Genomic DNA, 21,422 nt, shown 5'->3' on the forward strand with positions numbered 1-21,422 from the left:
TTTAATTTAAAAAATAACAAACCAGGTAATATTTTATTTTAAAAAATTATATTTAAGTACAAAAAATGCATGTTACTAATCTTGCAGTAGGAGGCCAGGAAGGGGAGATTTCCAGTTTGGACTAGTTAAGGATTAGTTATGAAAACAGTGGCAAGGGTGGGGGATGCCTGAGATGAATCAGAAAGAGTAGATAGAATCAAGGCGGATACGTTAAGAGGATTGAGGGTGAGGAAGAAGGGACATTTCAACCATGAGTCAAGACATCTCTTTCCACTTGCTTTAGCTCTTCTGTATGACATCAAAGAGATGCCTGCAGCTGCCATTCTAGTGATGAGTGGTCATAAGAGAAACATCTGGATGGGGCTAATAAAAAAGAAACACTAAAACCCCAATCCAAAAATAATTAAAAAAATAAAACCAACAGTGCAGGCTTTTTCTTCTCTTCTTTTGTTTGGTGCTCATGAGCTGCTATATGTGGAAATGAGCCAACTGAGGAGAGATGGCTGAAGAAGGCAGGCGACTGGAGGCAGTTAAATGGGATGGCATCTAATTATAGAGGCTAATTATACTTGCTACTGCTGCTAAGTCGCTTCAGTCATGTCTGACTCTGTGCGACCCCAGAGACCACAGCCCACCAGGCTCCCCTGTCCCTGGGATTCTCCAGGCAAGAACACTGGAGTGGGTTGCCATTTCCTTCTCCAATGCATGAAAGTGAAAACTGAAAGTGAAGTCGCTCAGTCATGTCCGACTCTTAGCGACCCCAAGGACTGCAGCCCACCAGGCTCCTCCATCCATGGGATTTTCCAGACAAGAGTACTGGAGTGAGGTGCCATTGCCTTCTCCGATAGAAGCTGGGGCTACACTGCAAATAGGACTTTTCCTAGTTGGAGCAGATCCCCAGTACCACTTGAGCTGGAAAGCAAGGATAACATCATTTTATGAATTGCCCCCACAGTACACTGGAAGGACTAGGGAGATAAAGTGTGTTCTGTAACAAAAGTGAGCCTATAGTTGCATATGTATCAAATTTTCACTATATTTAAAAGTATATGTCATCAGGTAGAGCATGGAATTGAAGCTGGAAGCCAGAATCAAGAGAGAGAATGAAATCAGTGCATTTACATTCCATAGTAATCCTTTTTTCCCGTGGTCTTGGTAGTCCATGGAAAAAAAGAATGAAAGGCTGAGTTATTAAACTCCCTGCTGCAGGCTGAAAGTTGAGGGATGGGAGATGGAGCAAAGCGGGAACAGAAGGAGCAGCTGGTCATGTTGAAAACTCTTCAGATATGCTGGGAGAGACACACTTCCTCTTCAGTGTAGAAGATGCCACCAGCAAAACTTCATGAGGGGATTTGAAGGATCCACTGACACTTTCATATCCGAAGAATTTTCTTTCAGAGCAGGTTGTTTAATATGCATCAACCATGCTGAATGAAAAACCAGAGAAAATAAACTCAGAAACTGGAAAAACTGCAAAACTTAAAGTGTTGGTGGTAAAGATAAATTGTCACTAAAGGTCAGAAGTAAAGGAACCCCATATTTCAGATGAGTTACAAGATGCAAGACATTCAATGAGGCACAGGAACGAGAAGTCAACCCCAAAGCCACGCTTCTCACCATTTCAGGTGCTTACCACCCAGACATGGTGCTAAAACACAGACCCTGTTCAGGTCTGGGGGGACCGAGATTCTGCATTTCTAACAAGTTCTTGGGTAATGCTCAAAGCAGCCAGACCTCAGAACCCACACGGAGAGAAATTTCGACAATACAGACTTTGTCTTCAGATCTAATGAATATGAAGGGCATTTTGATAGAATTTGAACAGTGGGAAGTCAGAAACGTAGAATAAGACATATTTCAATGGAAAGAAAAATCAGAGAGAATCAAAACTCATGAAAGGTAGTACAATAGTGATTCTGAGGTCCTGATGCTGGTGGGATATGATTTGAGGAGGTGATCAGTTTTGTGAGAAAAAAAGTTGACACTTGTGTACGTGTGAAACAATTGTCTTATTCTTGGAAAGAACAAGGGAGAACCAAATAGGGTATATCTTAATAACACCCTTCAAAAGAAGAACCAGATTCCGAGACTCTGCTCTCATGATGAACTGCCAGGGTAAACCACAGTTCAGCAGCTGCAAGCACGCTTGCCAATTACAGAGATAAAAATGTTTCTGAAAACAAAATTTCACGTATTCCCCCCCCCACCCCAACCCCCCACCTCTGAGGTTGGCATCGTATCTTCCTGTGTATCTTGGGTGTAGCTTTTACCAGGCAGAATTTAGACACTAGAAACCAAATGAGGTGATAAACAGAGCCAGTTTGCAGAAGAGTCAAAATAACCCAGCAAGAATTGAAACCACAAATGCCCTAAGAGTCAGTCATTCACCAACCAAATGCTAATAGGGATTGGCACAAAGGACTATGCAGGTCAGTTCAAGGACTTAAAACTGATATGCGGTGTTGTGTGTGATAGTGTTCACTTCACCTTTGGCTTGTTTTAGAAACACATCCTACCTCTGCCACCCCACCCTTCCTCAGTGTCATCACAAAATGGTTTCAGTGCAAAAAACTTACAACACTGGGGGAGGAGGGTATCTGGGACTTATTGTGTTGGTCATAAAGTTCGCTTAGGTTTTTCCGTAAGACCTTATGGAAAAACCCAAACGAACTTTTTGGCCAATCCAATACAACTCCAACCTGGGTGTCAAGAGACCTGAGTTCTAGAAGCACAGATGTTAAGATCTTCGGATCATGATGGGTGACCTAGATCATGGTCTTTAGATCTAGATGGGTGCAAATCTCAGCTCTGCCATTTATTCAGTGACCTCAGGTAGTTAAGTTCATTGGCCCACCACTTTAAAGTGGAAATATTAATAGTACCTACATTCACAGGCTTGTAGGCAATCTTTAATGATGTAAGACATGTAAGACACTCAGAACAATGCACAGCATGGAATTAATGGTTGATAAATGTCTGTTATTATTGTAACTAACTCTGTCACTAATTCAGGCACTGTAAGAAAGATATTTAATAAAAAGGGAAATAAAAAATTCTAGAAACAAATGACAATGAAAACATGATGACCCAAAGCCTCTGGAATGCAGCAAAAGCAGTTCTAAGGGGGAAGTTTATAGCAATACAACCCTACCTCAAGAAACAAACAACAACAACAACAAAAAAAATGTCAAACAGACAACCTAACTTAACACCTAAAACAACTGGATAAAGAACAAAGAAACCCCAAAGTTAGTAGAAGGACAGAAATCATAAAGATCAGAGCAGAAATAAATGAAAAAGAAAGTTAATTAGCTCAATTATCAAGAGAGTATGAACATCAAAATCCTTTCCATAACTAAAATTCTATGATTGTATGGTCACTCCGGGAGTTGGTGATGGACAGGGAGGCCTGGCATGCTGCGATTCATGGGGTTGCAAAGAGTCGGACACGACTGAGCGACTGAACTGAACTGAACTGATGGTCACTTTGGCCAATAAATTTGAAACATCCCAAGGCATCTGGGCAAATAATTCTTCTCTGCTAGGTCCTTCTGGAATGTCTGGTAAAGCATTCAAGACCTGTGTTGATGGAGCAAACCTTTCCTTCCAACTTCTGTTCACTGCTCCTGTTCACAGCCCATACTGCGGGCTCCAGGTAGCTCTACTCACTGGCCCTTGAAGGTGCTTTCAGAGTCCCAGGACCATGCCATCTACATCAGTTCCTCTCCAGACTGCCTTCCCTGCTTTCTGTCCATACCCCTAAATCCTATCTATCGTTCAAAAACTAACCCAGGTTCCAGCTTCTCTATAAGGTTTTCTGCAATCACCATACTTCTGTATTGAAGAAGTCTTGTCTTCAATATACAGTTAATTGACTATTACCATATTCTGCCTTCATTCTTCTGATTTTTTTTCCCCTATATTTGTTAACTTTCTCAACCCACTCCAGTATTTTTGCCTGGAGAGTTCGATGAACAGAGGAACCTGGCAAGCTACAGTACATGGGGTGGCAAAGTCAGACACGACTGAGCTGTCACTCCTTTGCGTTTCAACTGGATAATAAACTCCGTGAGGTCATGCATAAGGATTTACTCCTCTTGGTACCTCAGTCAAACCTAGTATTTCCCCAACACACAGGTGTTTTAATAAACAGCTATTGATTGGTTCGTTGTAAAAACCTGTGAAGCACTTAATAAGGCAATTAGCTTAATATGGAACTTCACTTAATGCTAATACTCTTTCTGCCAGCATCTCTTTCTGCCCCTCAAAGATATCTGAAAAATTGATCTGCTTCCATCTAGTGGCAATTAAAACACAGGTAGTTCCTGTGGCCAGAAAAGACTTTCACTCAGTGGGTGTGAGCATGAAAAAAATCTTTCTATCTTGTGGATTTCCTGCCCACAGAGAGGTCAGCCTAGAGAAGGGTCAAGGGCTCCCATCTACATTATCTAATGGGAGACAGGGAGGGCAATAAAAGAAACTTCATGGACCCTATGTCCCCATCCAGTTACCCCTCCTGACTCTCTCATCTCCTTCCAGCCAAGTTTTATAAAAGAGATGATGTATATATTCTGCCTCTACATTTTCATCCCCACTGATTCCTCAACCCCTGGCTATAGGACTTGCGTCATGAGCTCAACATTGAAAACAATTTCCCCACTGATACCCTTATATTATATCTAGTAGAAACTTACTGGTTCTCCTTGCAGTATTTGAAATCATTTTCATTTCCTGCTTTCCTTAGGATCATGACCCCATACTCTCCTCATTTTTCTTCTACCTTTCTGGCAACCTCTCCCTGTTCTCCTTTACCTTAGCTGACATGTTGATATTGACCTTCCTCTGGCTCCTATCCTCTCTCCCACATCCTCTTCCATCTCACACTGTACATATTCCCTTCCATTCTCACACTGTACATACTCCTTTGGTGACTACGTGTTCCTAAGATATGGTTACCTCCTATAATGTGAGGACCTCCAGATCCATTTCTTCTGCCCCAAGGTAGCCCCTTTGGGGCAGATAGAACCAACGGACTGTGGTTGAACCACAGACACCTAAACCTTAACAGGTACAAAACTGAACTCGTGATCATCACCTCCAAAACTTCTCATTCTTTTGTGTACCCATCTCAGTAAATAATAAAACAGAGATGGTAACCATCCACCAGATCCCAGGTCAGAACCATGGCAACTTATTTGAGTCTTCTCTCTCTCTCTTAGTCAGTTAATAATCATAGTCAGTTGCTTCTACCACCAGTTATCTCACAAACTCATCCTCATTGCTATTGCCCTAGACAGGCATCATTGGCTTTAACCTAATAACTTCAAATGCCTCCAAAACAGTTCTTTGCCCTCAGACTCACTCAACTCCCATGTTTACAAACTTTTATGGATAGTGATCCTCCCAAGATGCAAATTTCAGCATGACATTCACCTGCTTCAACCCCTGTTAGTAACAAGTCAATGACCTCAGGATTAAGTCCATACTCCTTTGTATGGCTTATAAATTACTTTATAATAGCCTCTGTTGCCTTCTGTCTCCCCAGGTTTTCTTTTGTACCCTAAGCTACAGCTCAGTAAACTACTAAGAACTTCTCAATAACAATCTGTGGTTCGTAGGGTGGTTGCCTGAACAAGAAACCAGCCTCCTCAGGGACCATCTTGCTTCATTTCCTCCAGCATTTGAAAAGGAGCCCAGTTGTCTGGGTGGGCACCTAGTCTGTCACCAAAGTCTCATCTCTGTTGTTCGTTTGACTTATACTTTCCTTCCTAAAATTTCAAAGCAAGTCACCAAACCCTGAAACTGAGAAATGTTTTGTTGTCTTCATTTCTGCCAGGTGGGGCCTTGTATTTTCATGTGTGTGTTTTTGCAATTGAAGAAATCTGAGATTCAAGGCCAAATCAAACAACTTCCCTTCTTTGGGGGAAGCTGTAGGTAGAATTAATGCTCCCCACCTTTCCCACATTTCTGAGGTCAGTGCTTATCAGAGGTCTTTTACCCTCTTGTGCTAGGTGCTGTAGGCTCAGGGTCTGGAATTATACCATTTTCTTAGAACCTGGGATTCATTAGTTTTTCAATAAATAAATCCTTGTTGACGTGATTGTTCACTGAATACTATATTTACCATTGCCCTCATGTTCAGTTGGGATAAGAAGAAAAAAACCATAATGCTTCCAATCCGCAAAGAAAATTCTGAAGCAATCAGAAAAGGCTGTCTTTACATAAACTGTCACTTCTTAATAGGTTATTACTTGTTCATTCATTCAGCTCCACTAGCACTGAAAAACCTGACAGCTATTAAGGAAGGTTAGCAGATTTATTACTTTGTCTGGAAACTTCATTTGGATGAGATCCCATGTAAATAACTGTGTGCTTGCGTGCTCAGTTGCTCAGTCATATCCAACTCTTTGCAAAGCCACAGACTGCAGTCCATCCGGCTCCTCTATGTTAGTCTTCAGACAAGAATACTAGAATGGGTTGCCATTTCCTCCTCCAGCGGCTCTTCCTTACCCAGGGACCAAACCCACGTCTCTTGCGTCCACGTCTCTCACATTGGCAAGAGCATTCATTATCACTGAGCCACCTGTGAAACCCATGTGAATAACTACTAAGGAGTTAATGTTTCTAGCTATAACAGGAAGTATCTTACAGAGGTAGGGAACAGATCAACAGATGTAGAAACTTCTTTCTGATCAAACTTACCTTCTCCGAGACTTTTTGCCTAAAAATAGAAGAGAAAAATGGTATCAGCAGAAATAGGCAATTTCACTATTTTTCACTTAGAAGAGAAGGGAGATTCCCTGTCTCAAAACAGTTTTTTGAAGAGTCTTATGTTAGGTGGACCTCATCGGTATCTAAGGGGATTTGAGGTCCTGGCTTAATGTTCTCATTTGAGCTTTGGTAGTTACTCATTCGGAACAGACCCATTAATGCAGATGCTTCTTAGAGCACCATTTCATCCTTGGTGCTGCTCATAAAGACAGAAGGCTAGTCTGAACTGTCTGATGATCAAGGCCCCATGTACCCATTCTTGTGTTTACCCATTCTGATCTGCCATCTCATCCTACCTACACAGTTTTCCCTAAGAAAGACAGCTGCAAATACTGTAAGAATATGTATCGTTACACCTCATGTCATCTTCTCTGTGAGAATATGCAAGAGAAATTTCACTCAGGTCTCAGTAGTACGAACTACATACCTCATCTGTGTAACCATTGTGTTCTTATCTTACAAACATACTGAATAGCATTACTGCTTATGTGTCCTTCTTTGGCTGGCTGCAGGAAAACAGGTGTATCTGAAACCTCTTTGTCCCTGGCTCTGACTTATTTGTGGTATTCTAAACCTTGACCTCCTTTTTCTTATTTTTAAACTAATTTTAATTTGCTGTGTTGAATGCATTTGAGAAATTATCTTACATTCTTTTTGAAAAAAGTAGAGTATAAATAAGTGAATGAAACTGCAGGGTTAGGCTCCAGAGGAGACAAAAGCAAAAAATGCTTTTTGAGGAGGAAAAATATCACTAGGAGGCAATGTATTTCTGTGGCTGTTAAGCTGGAGCATGATGAAATCTGGGTCCAGGTCCCTTTTTGCCAACTTAAGTGTGTCTTTGAATAACTACTTATTCTCTCTAAGTTACCATTTATCTGTGAAAGAGGCCGATAATTGTTTTCCTCACTGAGTTGATAAAATGTACTCAAAATATTTAAGCCAGGGCCTACAGCATAGACAGTGCTCAATTCTTGTTTTAAACTTTTAATTAATTCTTCCAAAATTTAGCCTGCCAGTGACATGAGCCAAAAGCATTTGAGCAGGGAGAAATAAATGAGTGAATTTCAGATTCTGTTCATTTTCATACAAATATATTTTTCTCTCAGGAACAATGAAACACATAACAATACATGAGCAAGAAGCTGTTCCTATTGAGAGAGTTTCTTTTTCAAGAAAAAGGGAACTAAGGGGCATCTGTTCAGTTTTGTGCCCAGTTCTCAGCCTGTGTGTTGGTTCAGGTGGAAATTTCTTCTGGTGGCGGGGGGGGGTGGGCGGAGGAGGAGAAAAATAGAGCCTCATTAATCTGAAGATCAGTGGTTTTAAGGGGCATATTTTGATGGAAGTCTGATCTCTGACCCTGGCCCCTGCTGATATGAAATTTTAGAGATATGGCCTAAAACAGCATTGCCTCAGTTTCCTCATTTACTGAATAGGGCCAGTGATGCTGACTAATCAGAATTTGATGATGCTAGGAGAAAAATATATATATTTCTAGACAAGCCCATACACAGGGAAGCATGTTTCTGGAGCCCACCCTTACTCCTTTCTTAGGAAAAAAAATAAAGGAGCTGAAGTCTGGATATTAAGATAACTCAGGCAGGGGCCAAAGTACAGGTTCAGAAGATCTATCTGACGACAGTATAGGGGTCAAGACTCTGGTCATTTTATTGGCTACTCTGCTCAAAATATTCACTTGTCCCTTTTTTGCAGCTTTCAGAACCCCGAAAGCCTATATACAATTCTCAGATTGATGAATACTGGATGCAGGCAGATTTATTGGCTTTGATGTTTCTTCTTAAACAGGCATCAGCTCTATTGTATTAGAAAAGCTCTAGGGGCTTAACCTGGAAATCTATCCATCATTTCTAATCATTGTCTCTAGAGGAAAAATAATTTCTTTTTCCAAGAACTAACAGCTAAAAATTTTTAGAAGATAAAGTCCCTTGAGAGTTAGCGATATCAGAAGGCATTTCACCAATGAGGACGACTGAGTGTGAGACTAAAGATGCCCTGACTTCCCTACAAAGTCAGTGATCTCACAGGGCTTCTGTTCGCTTATGCTTTTCGTTGGCATAACTGTAACTAGCCTAACTGCCCGTTATCTATTTCCTGTTTGCCCCACACTGATTCCCACAGTGGGGGCACGAAGTTTTCAAGGTATCAGTTTGAGATCTTGTACAGAAATGACTCCAAGGTTAAAAAAAAAAAAAAATTAAAAACAACCCCACTGCTTTTCTCACCACTGGTTAGAACACAGCCTTAGGTAGAACCTGCCTCCTGCACCCCACTACTAAATACACACTTCAATTCTGTTTTTTTTTTTATTCCACTAGCACTTATTGAAATATGTAGTCATTTGGGAATATCTCCTTCCTAAGGAACCTTCCAGCCCCACTGTCCTTAGTGGTTATTTAAATAATAGCCCTCTTATCCCAGAGGGCAGAGCTTAACTACCCCATCTCTTCTCTACCACCTCATTTCTGCCAATGTCACCCAAGGAAGGAGGAAAGAAAGGATGTTTGTGAGACTGGCTTTCAGTCTTAAGGGAAAGGATAATCAACAGTAGGAGAAAAATCTCATTCTTCTCTTGCCTTAGGTAATATTTAAGTAAATATCATAGTACTATAAGATGATGGGATACAGTCTCAGCTGAAGTTGCAAAAGCAGGAGCAGAGACCCTTTAACTGCTCAGGACTCTTCACTTTACAGTTAATGAAGTTCTTGCACATCAGGAGCACCCCCTTCCATTATGTTTCTGGGTTGGTTATAAAACTGATCTAGTACCCTTGGTCTGGGCTTCCCAGGTGGTGCTAGTGGTAAAGAACCCACCTGCCAATGCAGGGGATGCAGGAAATGCAGGTTTGATCCCTGAGTTGGGAAGGTCCCCCAGATAAGGGCATGGCAACCCACTCCAGTATTCTTGCCTGGAGAATCCAATGGACAGAGGAGCCTGGCGGGCTACAGTCCATGGGGTCACAAGGAGTCAGACACGACTGAAGCAACTTAGCACGCAGGAACCCTTAGTCTTCAATTTTGAATGAAAGATCAGATCATACCAGAGGACCACTAGGGATTGGCAGATAATATTCCTGCAATTTCCAGTGAGAATGGGTGGTGTAGCAGTCTTTACATACTATATTCATGGAATATAATATATACTAATTAATTTGATGGAAGTGAAATTAAAATGTCACTCAATTGACCCCATAGAGGTAACACAGAGAAGTTGGTTAGCCATTGTTCTGAGGTCCTTGATGGCCCCTGAAGTTGAAGCAAGGTTATCTTTAAATCTGCCTAATGTCTATACTCGTCATAATCTTGAATGTTTCTGCCTGATGACTTTGGCCAAATGTGTGAGCACATACCCAAGGCTTGCCTGACTATGGCCCTATAACCAGCAGGTTGGTTCCACTTGAGATTTGGACACACTCAGAAGGGCAGTGAGGGGAATGATGCTTCTGTTCTTCAGTGATGGTGTTTTGCCTACTATGCTAAGCAACAGACTCTAACTTCTTGAGGCAGTCCTCCTTATTATCTTTTCTTTTCCAGTCCAGAGTGGAGGGGAAGCGTAAGTATGGGGTGCATTTGGTTAAACCTGTGACCTTGGTGAATAGACACAGGGAAGAAAACGTGGGGATTTCCCTAAGGGACAATGCAACAACTCCCACACATTAGGAGCCAGACAGGTGTCTGACTCTTGACAAAGTTAGGTATTTGGGAGCAGTGCTTTGAAAACATTGCGTGCATGCTCAGTCGTGTCCGACTCTTTGCAACCGCATGCACTGTATCCCACTGGGCTCCTCTGTCCATGAGATTTTCCAGGCAAGAATACTGGAGTGCATTGCCATTGCCTACTTCAGGGGATCTTCCCTATCTAGAGATCAAACCTGCATCTGCTCCATCTTTGGTGGATTCTTTACCACTGCGCCACCTGGGAAACCCTATGGGACATTAAATTCACTTCCTAGTAGAATTGCACTGAAATCAAAAGCATGTGGGCTCTTATAGGACCAGATCACACATTCCTTTTTTTTAAGAATTAAATAATAGCAAAGAACCATTACAATTTCTCATTTGTCTGTTAATACCCTAGCAAGACGTTCAGGTAGTAACAGGTGCTTGAAGATAGTAGGCATTTTAAAAAGACTTGTCAGATGAAAAGAAAAAATTAGCCAACTTATCGTAATGAAAGTGTATACTGGGCTGCTTCATGCATATCTAGGGACTGATGTTTATAGAACCCAGAACTTGGTATTCTGTTTTAGTCAAAGCTCTCATACTTAATTTTCTGTGATTTTACACATTTTCTTCCACTTGAAAGTTGCATTATTTTTACATGAAGGTAAACTCACGTACTTTTTCTTTTTAATCTCCTTGCCAGCCAAATGATAAATGCCAACCCAGAGAATGCAGTAACCATAACTGCCACCGGGATGAAGAGGGGGTTATAATCACTCTCTTCATTTATTGAGATAGTCCTGTTTATTTCTGAAAGAGAAATCAGTAAAACATTTAGATGAGGCCACAAGCATTATTTCCTTAGTGCCTTTTCAAAACATTAAACTTTCTTCCTCCTTACATCTTCTAATAATTGTCCATTTGACACTATTAGACAGATGAGGAAACTGGCCTAGGAAAACCCATGATGAGTGTATCGCAGAAGCAAAGACTAAACTAGCTTTTCTGGCTCAATGCCTACAGAATCTCAATCCTCAGATTTGTGAGTCATAGAATTCCTGGGAGATGTACCTAAATATTTTGGTAAAAAGTGGTCATCATTGTATTTAGCTCCATGATCTTGTTCACTGCCTAGGACTCAAACATACAGAAGAACTAAAAAGTCTAGTATGACTACAGAAAAAATAAAAGCCAGTGATCTGAACCAGGTAACTTTTCAATCAAAGCAAAGTGTTAAGGCTTTGAAGCAGCTGTGCAAACACAGGCACATAAAATTACATGCCAAGGACTTGCACTAATTTGTCTTTCAAATGCTGTAGTCCTACCATTTCCCTCTACTTTCTTCACAAATAAATAAAAGGATACATCTATATATCCTCTCATAAGGGTGAACTAAGTTTATGTGGGGAACTTTATTGAAAAAATACTGATATAAAAAAATTTATCTTCTGATACCACCAGTTGAAGAAACTTACTTTTGCATATGGGCACAGGGTCTGACTGTCCCTTATTCTTCACATCACTTTGATGAATCCTTTCAAGGTGTTTTCATCCCCGCACCCAAATGTATAATGGAAAGGAGGTGCAATTCCCAGAGGGTTGTACCTATGGACTGTAGGAGGTTAAGGAGGCAGACACTAGCCCAGCCCTTAAAGGTAATGCCCCATAAGCCTGATGTACAGTCCTCCTCTAAAGACCCCATGCCACCTCCCCAGCTCCCTACCCCACTTCCTGGCCCCAGACCACAGAGAGATCAGCTTCTCTGTGAGCTTCTACAGATCCTGCCACTTAAGGACTGCTGCCATGGGATGAATTGGGAGAGTAGCACTGACATATTTACACTACCACGTGTGAATAGATAGCTAGTGGGAAGCTGCTGTATAGCATAGGGAGCTTAGCTCAGTGCTCCGTGATGACCTAGAGGGTGGGATGGGGGTGGTTCAAGGGAGGCTGAGAGGGAGGGCATATGTGTATACTTAGAGCTGATTCATGTTGTTGTACAGCAGAAGCTAACACAACATTGTAAAACATTTACACTCCAATAAAAATAGAGCCTTTAAAAAAGACAAAAATAAAGAGTTCTTTCATTGGTGTAGTCTTGGGGCAGACATGGGTAACTATTCTGTCAAATGCTAATTGAACATGGATTAATATAGCACCTATTGCCAGGCGCTGTGTCAGGTGGAGGGTATACAGAGATGAGGAAGACACAGTTCTTCTTATGCACAGACAGATTTGGGAGGAATCAATCTTGTGATCATGGAGAAGTATCCATTACTTTGGGAATTAGGTGATCATCGGTGACTTTTGTGGAGACATTTTAGTAGACTAACAGAGAAGTGAGATTGTACTGGAATAGAAAAATGGATAAGAAATAAGTCAGTAGAGACAGTGAGTTTAGATGTTAAGGGAGGAGGAGTTGAGAACTGGCTGGAAAAAAAAAACAATCACTGTCATTGAAGGAAGAAGAAAGAGCAGCCAAGGATTTTATGGTAAATCAATGTGTATGAATTTATTTTTAAGCTACATATGTCTTAGCAACAAAACTTAAAAGTTTAATTTTTTTCCCACCATCTGCTTATTCATCAAATACCTCTTTAAGTCTTGAACATATTGGACTAGACTTACTCACTTTGACATCTTGGACTAGGGCTGGACCAATTTCCAGACAATCCACAGATAGTTTTTTTCTCCCCAGTTAACTCAGCTTCTTCTGAACAACTGAAGGTGCATGTGGAGGAAAAGCCAAAGTCGACAAGGGGGTGATTACAGTCCATGGTTCCCAAATCGGGTTCTGTTAGAGGCTCACATTGAATCACTTCAATGAAAAAGAAAAAAAAAAAATCAGTATTTCTGAGCAGAGACCCTCTGTGAGGAACAGCTTTTAGCCAAACTGCCTAACTTAACTGGGGAACCATTGACATGAATCTGCTGCTGCTGCTGCTGCTGTTAAGTTGCCTCAGTCGTGTCCAACTCTGTGCGACCCCATAGACAGCAGCCCAACAGGTTCCTCTCCCTGTCCCTGGGATTCTCCAGGCAAGAACACTGGAGTGGGTTGCCATTTCTTTCTCCAATGCATGAAAGTGAAAAGTGAAAGTGAAGTCGCTCAGTCGTGTCCCACTCTTAGTGACCCCATGGACTGCAGCCTACCAGGCTCCTCCGTCCATGGGATTTTCCAGGCGAGAGTACTGGAGTGGGGTGCCATTGCCTTCTCCGGACATGAATCTAGACATTTCTAATTTCTAGAAATTACTTCTGATGATGCTTCCAGGCTTTCTTGTCTTGAGAATGATGGAGAGTGGTGAGTCAGAGGTAGAATGAGGAGAACCCAGAACGCCCATGGTGGGAGGGGAGCAGTGGGATTGGGGAGACGAGGGGAGAGCTGGCTGTTCCATGTTGCTTCCCCAGCCCTGGTAACTCTCTAGCTCTTCTAGAAGCACCATGCTACGTGGCCTTGGCCTCAAGAGCTCTTACGGTGCGTTATCAACGAAGACAGAGAATTTCCTGCCTTTTACCTGTTCTAACATCAACCCAAGAAGTTTTGAAAAACACCCCCATTCTCTGAAGCAAGTCCCTCAGATTTTGTGAAATTTAGCAGGTTGGTCAGTTAGTTCTGATTTCAAAAATGATTGAATAGTGCTTTTGGGAATTAAACCACTTAAACTAGTGAGTCAAAAGCATAAAGGTTGAATATGTAACCAAAACTTCACAAGTTTAGATACCACCAGTTTTTTTCCCCTAAAGAGATGATCTTGACAGTAAATAAGGGAAAAAAAAAAAAAAAAAAACCCACCATGTTTCAAATGAAAAAAAAAAAAAAATCAAGAGATTGTATGTTTGTTTTTCACAGAATTTGGTATTGTCCTGAGAGTTCATGGAGGAGGAAAGGTAAAACATGATTCTAAGAATAAACCAAATAAAACAATCAATAAAGACCTCTGACCCCACCACCCTGCAATAAGGAAATTGTTTGGTGTCAAGTGGGACACCACACAGAGAAGGCAATGGCACCCCACTCCAGTACTCTTGCCTGGCAAATCCCATGGACAGAGGAGCCTGGTCGCTGCAGTCCATGGGGTCGCACAGAGTCAGACACGACTGAACGACTTCACTTTCACTTTTCACTTTCCTGCATTGGAGAAGGAAATGACAACCCACTCCAGTGTTCTTGCCTGGAGAATCCCAGGGACAGGGGAGCCTGGTGGGCTGCGGTCTCTGGGGTCACACAGAGTTGGACACGACTGAAGCGACTTAGCAGCAGCAGCAGCAGCAGGACACCACATAAAATCAGTGTTATTGAAAGGGGAGAACAACCAAAATTCAACAGCAGTTCAGCAAGACTGATTATTCCATAGCAATGAGAAAAAATAAAAATAAAATAAAAAATACAGTATAACCACACTGTTCTGCTGAAAATTATATGTGCATATATATATATATATATATATATATATACATATTTATAGTGACGTAGTCACTGAGATAGTTGGTTGTTATTTTTTGTTTGTGGTTTTTCTTTTAAATTAGAAAAAATAACACCTTTGAAAAGTATCATGGTAAAATCTAAGTTAGGTTAAATTATGTTTCAAAAGAGGATATAGAATTCTTAGTAAGGCTCCACCACATTTTCTTGGTTTATAAATCCAGGATTCCCACGATAAAGCCTCTGGTACGAACATAGGCTCACCTCGACAGGTTGGTTCTGGAGATGACCAATTTCCAAATGGTGCACAAGTGGTTTCTTCAACCCCAATCATGTCTGTTCCCTTGGAGCAGTTGAAGGCACACTGCGACATGAAGCTGAAGTTCCCCAAAGGGTGAGTGCAGGCCATGGTACCCAGCTTTGGGGCCTCCAAAGGCACACATTGAGTCACTTCAATGAGAAAAGAAACAACACTCAACAGAGTTAAGAGGACCTGATGACCGGGTTTGAATTTTAGCTCTGATACTTGATAACCAAGTATCTTTAAGCAAGGTGATTTAATCCTTCCAGCTTTAGGTTCTTTATCTATAAAAGAGGAATAATGATAAATGTATTGACTTCTCAGAGTTTGGTACTTAAATAATTTAATGCAAGTCAAGGATTTAAAGTCTGGTTCAGGGGAAGCTTTTAATGAAATATTAGCTAATCTGCATGCAGGCAATCTTATTATCTTTGGCATTACCTGGACAAAGAACTTTGTAGACAGGTTCAAGTGGGAATGACCAGCTCAGTTTGGAAACAGTTGCCACATTAGAGACCCTAAGTATGCTAGAGTGTTCGAAGTAGGAGGTTCAGAGAAAGACTGGGTATCCATAACTGTCTTCTTTACAATGGGAGAAGATAAAAGCTTTCAGTTCAGTTCAATTCAGTTCAGTCGCTCAGTTGTGTCCGACTCTTTGCGGACACATGAATCGCAGCACGCCAGGCCTCCCTGTCCATCATCAACTCCCAGAGTTCACTCAGACTCACGTCCATAGAGTCAGTGATGCCATCCAGCCATCTCATTCTTTGTCATCCCCTTCTCCTCCTGCCCCCAATCCCTCCCAGCATCAGGGTCTTTTCCAATGAGTCAACTCTTTGCATGAGGTGGCCAAAGTATTAGAGTTTCAGCTTCAGCATCAGTCCTTCCAATGAACACCCAGGACTGATCTCCTTTAGGATGGACTGGTTGGATCTCCTTGCAGTCCAAGGGACTCTCAAGAGTCTTCTCCAACACAACAGTTCAAAAGCATCAATTCTTCGGTGCTCAGCTTTCTTCACAGTCCAACTCTCACATCCATACATGACCACTGGAAAAACCATAGCCTTGACTAGATGGACCTTTGTTGGCAAAGTAATGTCTCTGCTTTTGAATATGCTATCTAGGTTGGTCATAACTTTCCTTCCAAGGAGTAAGCATCTTTTAATTTCATGGCTACATCACCATCTGCAGTGATTTTGGAGCCCCCCAAAATAAAGTCTGACGCTGTTTCCACTGTTTCCCCATCTATTTCCCATGAAGTGATGGGACCGGATGCCATGATCTCAGTTTTCTGAATGTTGAGCCTTAGGCCAACTTTTTCACTCTCCTCTTTCATTTTCATCAAGAGGCTTTTGAGTTCCTCTTCACTTTCTGCCATAAGGGTGGTGTCATCTGCATATCTGAGGTTATTGATATTTCTTCTGGCAATCTTGATTCCAGATTGTGCTTCTTCCAGCCCAGCGTTTCTCGTGATGTACTCTGCATATAAGTTAAATAAGCAGGGTGACAATATACAGCCTTGACATTCTCCTTTTCCTATTTGGAACCAGTCTGTCATTCCATGTCCAGTTCTAACTGTTGCTTCCTGACCTGCATATAGGTTTCTCAAGAGGCAGGTCAGGTGGTCTGGTATTCCCATCTCTTTCAGAATTTTCCAGTTTATTGTGATCCACACAGTCGAAGGCTTTGGCATAGTCAATAAAGCAGAAATAGATGTTTTTCTGGAACTCTCTTGCTTTTTCCACGATCCAGCAGATGTTGGGAATTTGATCTCTGGTTCCTCTGCCTTTTCTAAAACCAGCTTGAACATCAAGAAGTTCACAGTTCACATATTGCTGAAGCCTGGCTTGGAGAATTTTGAGCATCACTTTACTAGTATGTGAGATGAGTGCAATTGTGCAGTAGTTTGAGCATTCTTTGGCATTGCCTTTCTTTGGGATTGGAATGAAAACTGACCTTTTCCAGTCCCATGGCCACTGCTGAGTTTTCCAAATTTGCCGGCATATTGAGTGCAGCACTTTCACAGCATCATCTTTCAGGATTTGAAATAGCTTAACTGGAATTCCATCACCTCCACTACCTTTGTTCGTAGTGATGCTTTCTAAGGCCCACTTGACTTCACATTCCAGGATGTCTGGCTCTAGGTGAGTGATCACACCATCGTGATTATCTGGGTCATGAAGATCTTTTTTGTATAGTTCTTCTGTGTATTCTTGCCACCTCTTCTTAATATCTTCTGCTTCTGTTAGGTCCATACCATTTCTGTCCTTTATCAAGCCCATCTTTGCATGAAATGTTCCCTTGGTATCTCTATTTTCTTGAAGAAATCTCTAGTCTTTCCCATTCTGTCATTTTCCTCTATTTCTTTGCACTGATAGCTGAGGAAGGCTTTCTTATCTCTCCTTGCTATTCTTTGGAACTCTGCATTCAGATGCTTATATCTTTCCTTTTCTCCTTTGCTTTTTGCTTCTCTTCTTTTCACAGCTATTTGTAAGGCATCTCCAGACAGTCATTTTGCTTTTTTGCATTTCTTTTCCATGGGGATGGTCTTGATCCCTGTCTCCTGTACAATGTCATGAACCTCCATCCATAGTTCATCAAGTACTCTATCAGATCTAGTCCCTTAAATCTATTTCTCACTTCCACTGTATAAGGGATTTGATTTAGGTCATACCTGAATGGTCTAGTGGTTTTCCTTATTTTCTTCATTTTCAGTCTGAATTTGGCAATAAGGAGTTCATGATCTGAGCCACAGTCAGCTCCCAGTCTTGTTTTTGCTGACTGTATAGAGCTTCTCCATCTTTGGCTGCAAAGAATATAATCAATCTGATTTCGATGTTGACCATCTGGTGATGTCCATGTGTAGAGTCTTCCTGTGTTGTTGGAAGAGGGTGTTTGCTATGACCAGTGCCTTCTCTTGGCAAAACTCTATTAGTCTTTGCCCTGCTTCATTCCATACTCCAAGGCCAAATTTGCCTGTTACTCCAGGTGTTTCTTGACATTCTAATTTTGCATTCCAGTCCTCTATAATGAAAAGGACATCTTTTTTAGGTCTTAGTTCTAAAAGGTCTTGTAGATCTTCATAGAACTGTTCAATTTCGGCTTCTTCAGCATTACTGGTGGGGCATAGGCTTTAGGAAGCATCTAAGCCTGGATTCTGTCTTCACTATCTCTAGCTCAGTTCCAGAACTTTAGTTCTTCTGATTTTGACAGTCCTCTGCAGAAAGTATGTCTACTTCCTTTCTCTGACCAGTGGCATAATAGATTAAATTAAGATTTGGAATTCAGTCTTCATGTTTTAAGTCCTGCCACATCATTTAGGCAAATATTGAAACTCTGTGTCTTATTCCTTATCAAATGTGAGCCATCATTTTAACCTTGTTCTTAAGAGATCAATGAAGAATTGAAGGATGAATTCAAGAAATTAGAAGAATTTTAATATTTTCCATCTACAGTACAAGTCCAAATGAAAGTCACTTATGTTGTCCAATTCAGTTCATGCCCACAAGCAGGTGCCTAAGTCTCAATCTTACAGATACAGTGATAAATAAAATACTGACTGATCTCAAGTTGCTGTCAGTTTGCTGAGGCATACAGACAACTAAACGGATGATTTCAACAAATGTCAGATAAATAAGAAACAAATATGTGGAGCTACTGGAACACAGAATAGGGATGCTTAGCCTGTCTTGGCATCCAAATAAAACTTCCAGAAAGAAATGGTCCCTGAACGGTTATCTTCCAGTTGAATAGGTATTTTATCCATGTGCAAAATGTGGAAGCCATGAGCATGTCAATGTGCTATAAAGAAATATGGTAAGTGTGGAAGACTACAAGCATTTTGATGTTAAAACTAGAAGGAAAGAGGAGGCAGGGGATGATGTGAGATGAGATTAGATAGAAAGACAGGTGCTAAGGCAAAAGGCCCCTATCTTTTCATCAATTTAATGAGTATCTACTATATATCAAGCATTATTCTATGCCTTGAGGATTTCAAAGTTCAAATTTCATCCTATAGGACAAATGATAGGTAGAAATTAAACGGTGGGTGGCCACATATGTGTGATGTTTACTTGATTTTTTAAATTTATCAGACTGCCTATAGTATGAATAATATATTTGAGGGGAGCTAATTTAAAGATGTGGAACTCAGCTCAGAAATTATTGCAAGAATCTAGGAGGAAGATAATGAAGGCAATAGTGTAGAGTTAACAAGAAGACAAGTTGGAGAAACATTAAGTTATAAAAATGAGTAGTGTGTTACTTTGCATAAATGTAGGAGGAGGTGAGAGAGTTTTATACCAGGGTACCCATATAAATGGTGGTACCACACACTGAGATAAGGAATACAAAAAGGAAAGCTGGCTGGGGAAAATTGATTTTTCAATATTTGGGGCATCGCAAAGATTATGCTTAGCATATTTGGAGTTCAGGGCTGGAAACAGATTTGTCTGTCCAAAGCTCACATAGCTGTGTGCTTCCGCAGAAGTTTCTAGGTTTGACCAAAGGGGACATGTAAAGTGAGAAGAGCAATGGATGAAAGATGGAAGATAAGAAATAACAATAAATATATGGGCTTGAGTAAGTGCCCATGAAGAAACCCAAGGAGAAACAATCATAGGTAGAAAAAAAACCAGGAAGAGTTGTATGATGGAAACCAAGACAGAAAAAAAAAAAAAAGAATAAAATGTTCAAAAAGGAGTGAAATAGGCATGCTGATGATAAAATAATTTTAAAAAATTTAGAAATGGAGTGAGTATAAAGTATTGGATAGAAGTCAGGGCTTAGGAATTGAGTGAAATGAGCCAGAGCTGTTCCAGTCGGTTGATCATTTAAATTTGTTTGGCTTTAATTCCTTATTCATTGCAAACACTGCTCTTTTCTTATTATAATTTTCTATTTTATTCACCAGATACTTCAAATGTAGTTTTGAAACTCCACCAATATCAATCAAAGGACTTGAAGTTTTCTTTCAGTAGTGAGTTGACTAGGTCAAAGACTCCATGTCTTTCAATCTATGTATTCTTTCCTTTCTGTTTCTACCACCACAACTCAGAATGATTTCAGTGGACTCCTCATGATGCTCTCCATCGTCTCATCTTCTCTCTTTGTTGTTCTCTGGTCCATCTTATGCACTGCTTCTAAGATAATTGCCCTAAATGCTGGTGTTCAGATACTAAGTGGTTTCTCACTATCAAATAAAGGCTAGAGACTTTTATTAGGCAGTTTTCAGTCTTCACAGGCTTCCTCCAGCATATCTGGCTTTCCATCAGATTAAATTATAAGCATGTGTAATTTCCACTGTGTGCATGCTCAGCTACTAAGTCATATTTGACTCTCTACGACCCCATGGACTCTAGCCTGCCAGGCTCCCCTGTCCATGGGATTTCCCAGAGAAGAATACAGGAGTGCGTTGCCATTTTCTCTTCCAGGGTATCAAACCCTCGTCTCATTTCCTGCATTGGCAGGCAGATTCTCTACTGCTGAGCCATCAGGGAAACCCATAATTTCCACTAGTTAACTGTAAATCCTTTAAGGTAAGAATCTGTAATACATTTATCCTCGTCCCCTAAAATGCCAGCCAATGTATTGAATTTATTATTATATTTTCTGACAGATACCATATATCATTATGTGAATTTTTCTTTTTGGTCTTGCCTTTGTCATGATCTTGAGGATAATGTAAAACATAAGATGGGTGACTCAGCCTCCTAATGATAAATGGTATTGTTTCTTTCAGATTCAGAGTTCTAATGAATCCAACAAGCTCACTAGCTTATCCATTCCTTAACAGCCGGAATCTATCAGGTCTGATTCATTATTGTAATCCTTACAGCTTTTATTCCAATGCCAATGCTCTTGTGGCATTCAAAAGGACTTGTTGAGAAGTGAATTGAAACTTCATGCTGACTTATGAAATCTTTACGGAAAAGTAACAATATTGTGCAAGCATGGCCTACTGATCAAAACTTCTCATTTCTCAGAATGGCTAGTATCATTTTCCCCCAACCAACTTCCATAAACTATAATACTTTACATAGGAAGAAACAAAGAAACAGAAGCAGCTTACCGAACTGACACTCAGGCCCGTAGTACCCCAAATCACAGTTGCAGGTGTAATTATTGATGACTTCCACACATTGTCCATGGCCGCTGCATGACCAGGGTTTACAAGAAGCTTTAAAGGGGTCAGAAAGTATTTTTAGATGGATACTTTTTTAGTACTCCTAGTCATTTCTTTAGATATAA

At 40.8% G+C, this 21,422-nt stretch overlaps 1 protein-coding gene across 1 annotated transcript in view; it reads right to left on the reverse strand.

The window, feature by feature from the left end:
• The window catches only part of SELL (selectin L), a 25,624-nt gene continuing 4,202 nt past the window's right edge, over positions 1-21,422 (reverse strand). The window contains exons 4-9 of the mRNA NM_174182.2: positions 21,244-21,351; positions 15,137-15,322; positions 13,082-13,267; positions 11,128-11,259; positions 6,703-6,721; positions 1-1,427 (exon numbers count right to left, since the gene is read on the reverse strand). Coding sequence (NP_776607.2) covers positions 1,409-1,427; positions 6,703-6,721; positions 11,128-11,259; positions 13,082-13,267; positions 15,137-15,322; positions 21,244-21,351 — 650 coding nt within the window. The 3' untranslated portion in view covers positions 1-1,408. The remainder of the gene's footprint in view (positions 1,428-6,702; positions 6,722-11,127; positions 11,260-13,081; positions 13,268-15,136; positions 15,323-21,243; positions 21,352-21,422) is intronic.

Source organism: Bos taurus, chromosome 16 (assembly GCF_002263795.3).
Source record: "Bos taurus isolate L1 Dominette 01449 registration number 42190680 breed Hereford chromosome 16, ARS-UCD2.0, whole genome shotgun sequence".
Taxonomy (NCBI): domain Eukaryota; kingdom Metazoa; phylum Chordata; class Mammalia; order Artiodactyla; family Bovidae; genus Bos; species Bos taurus.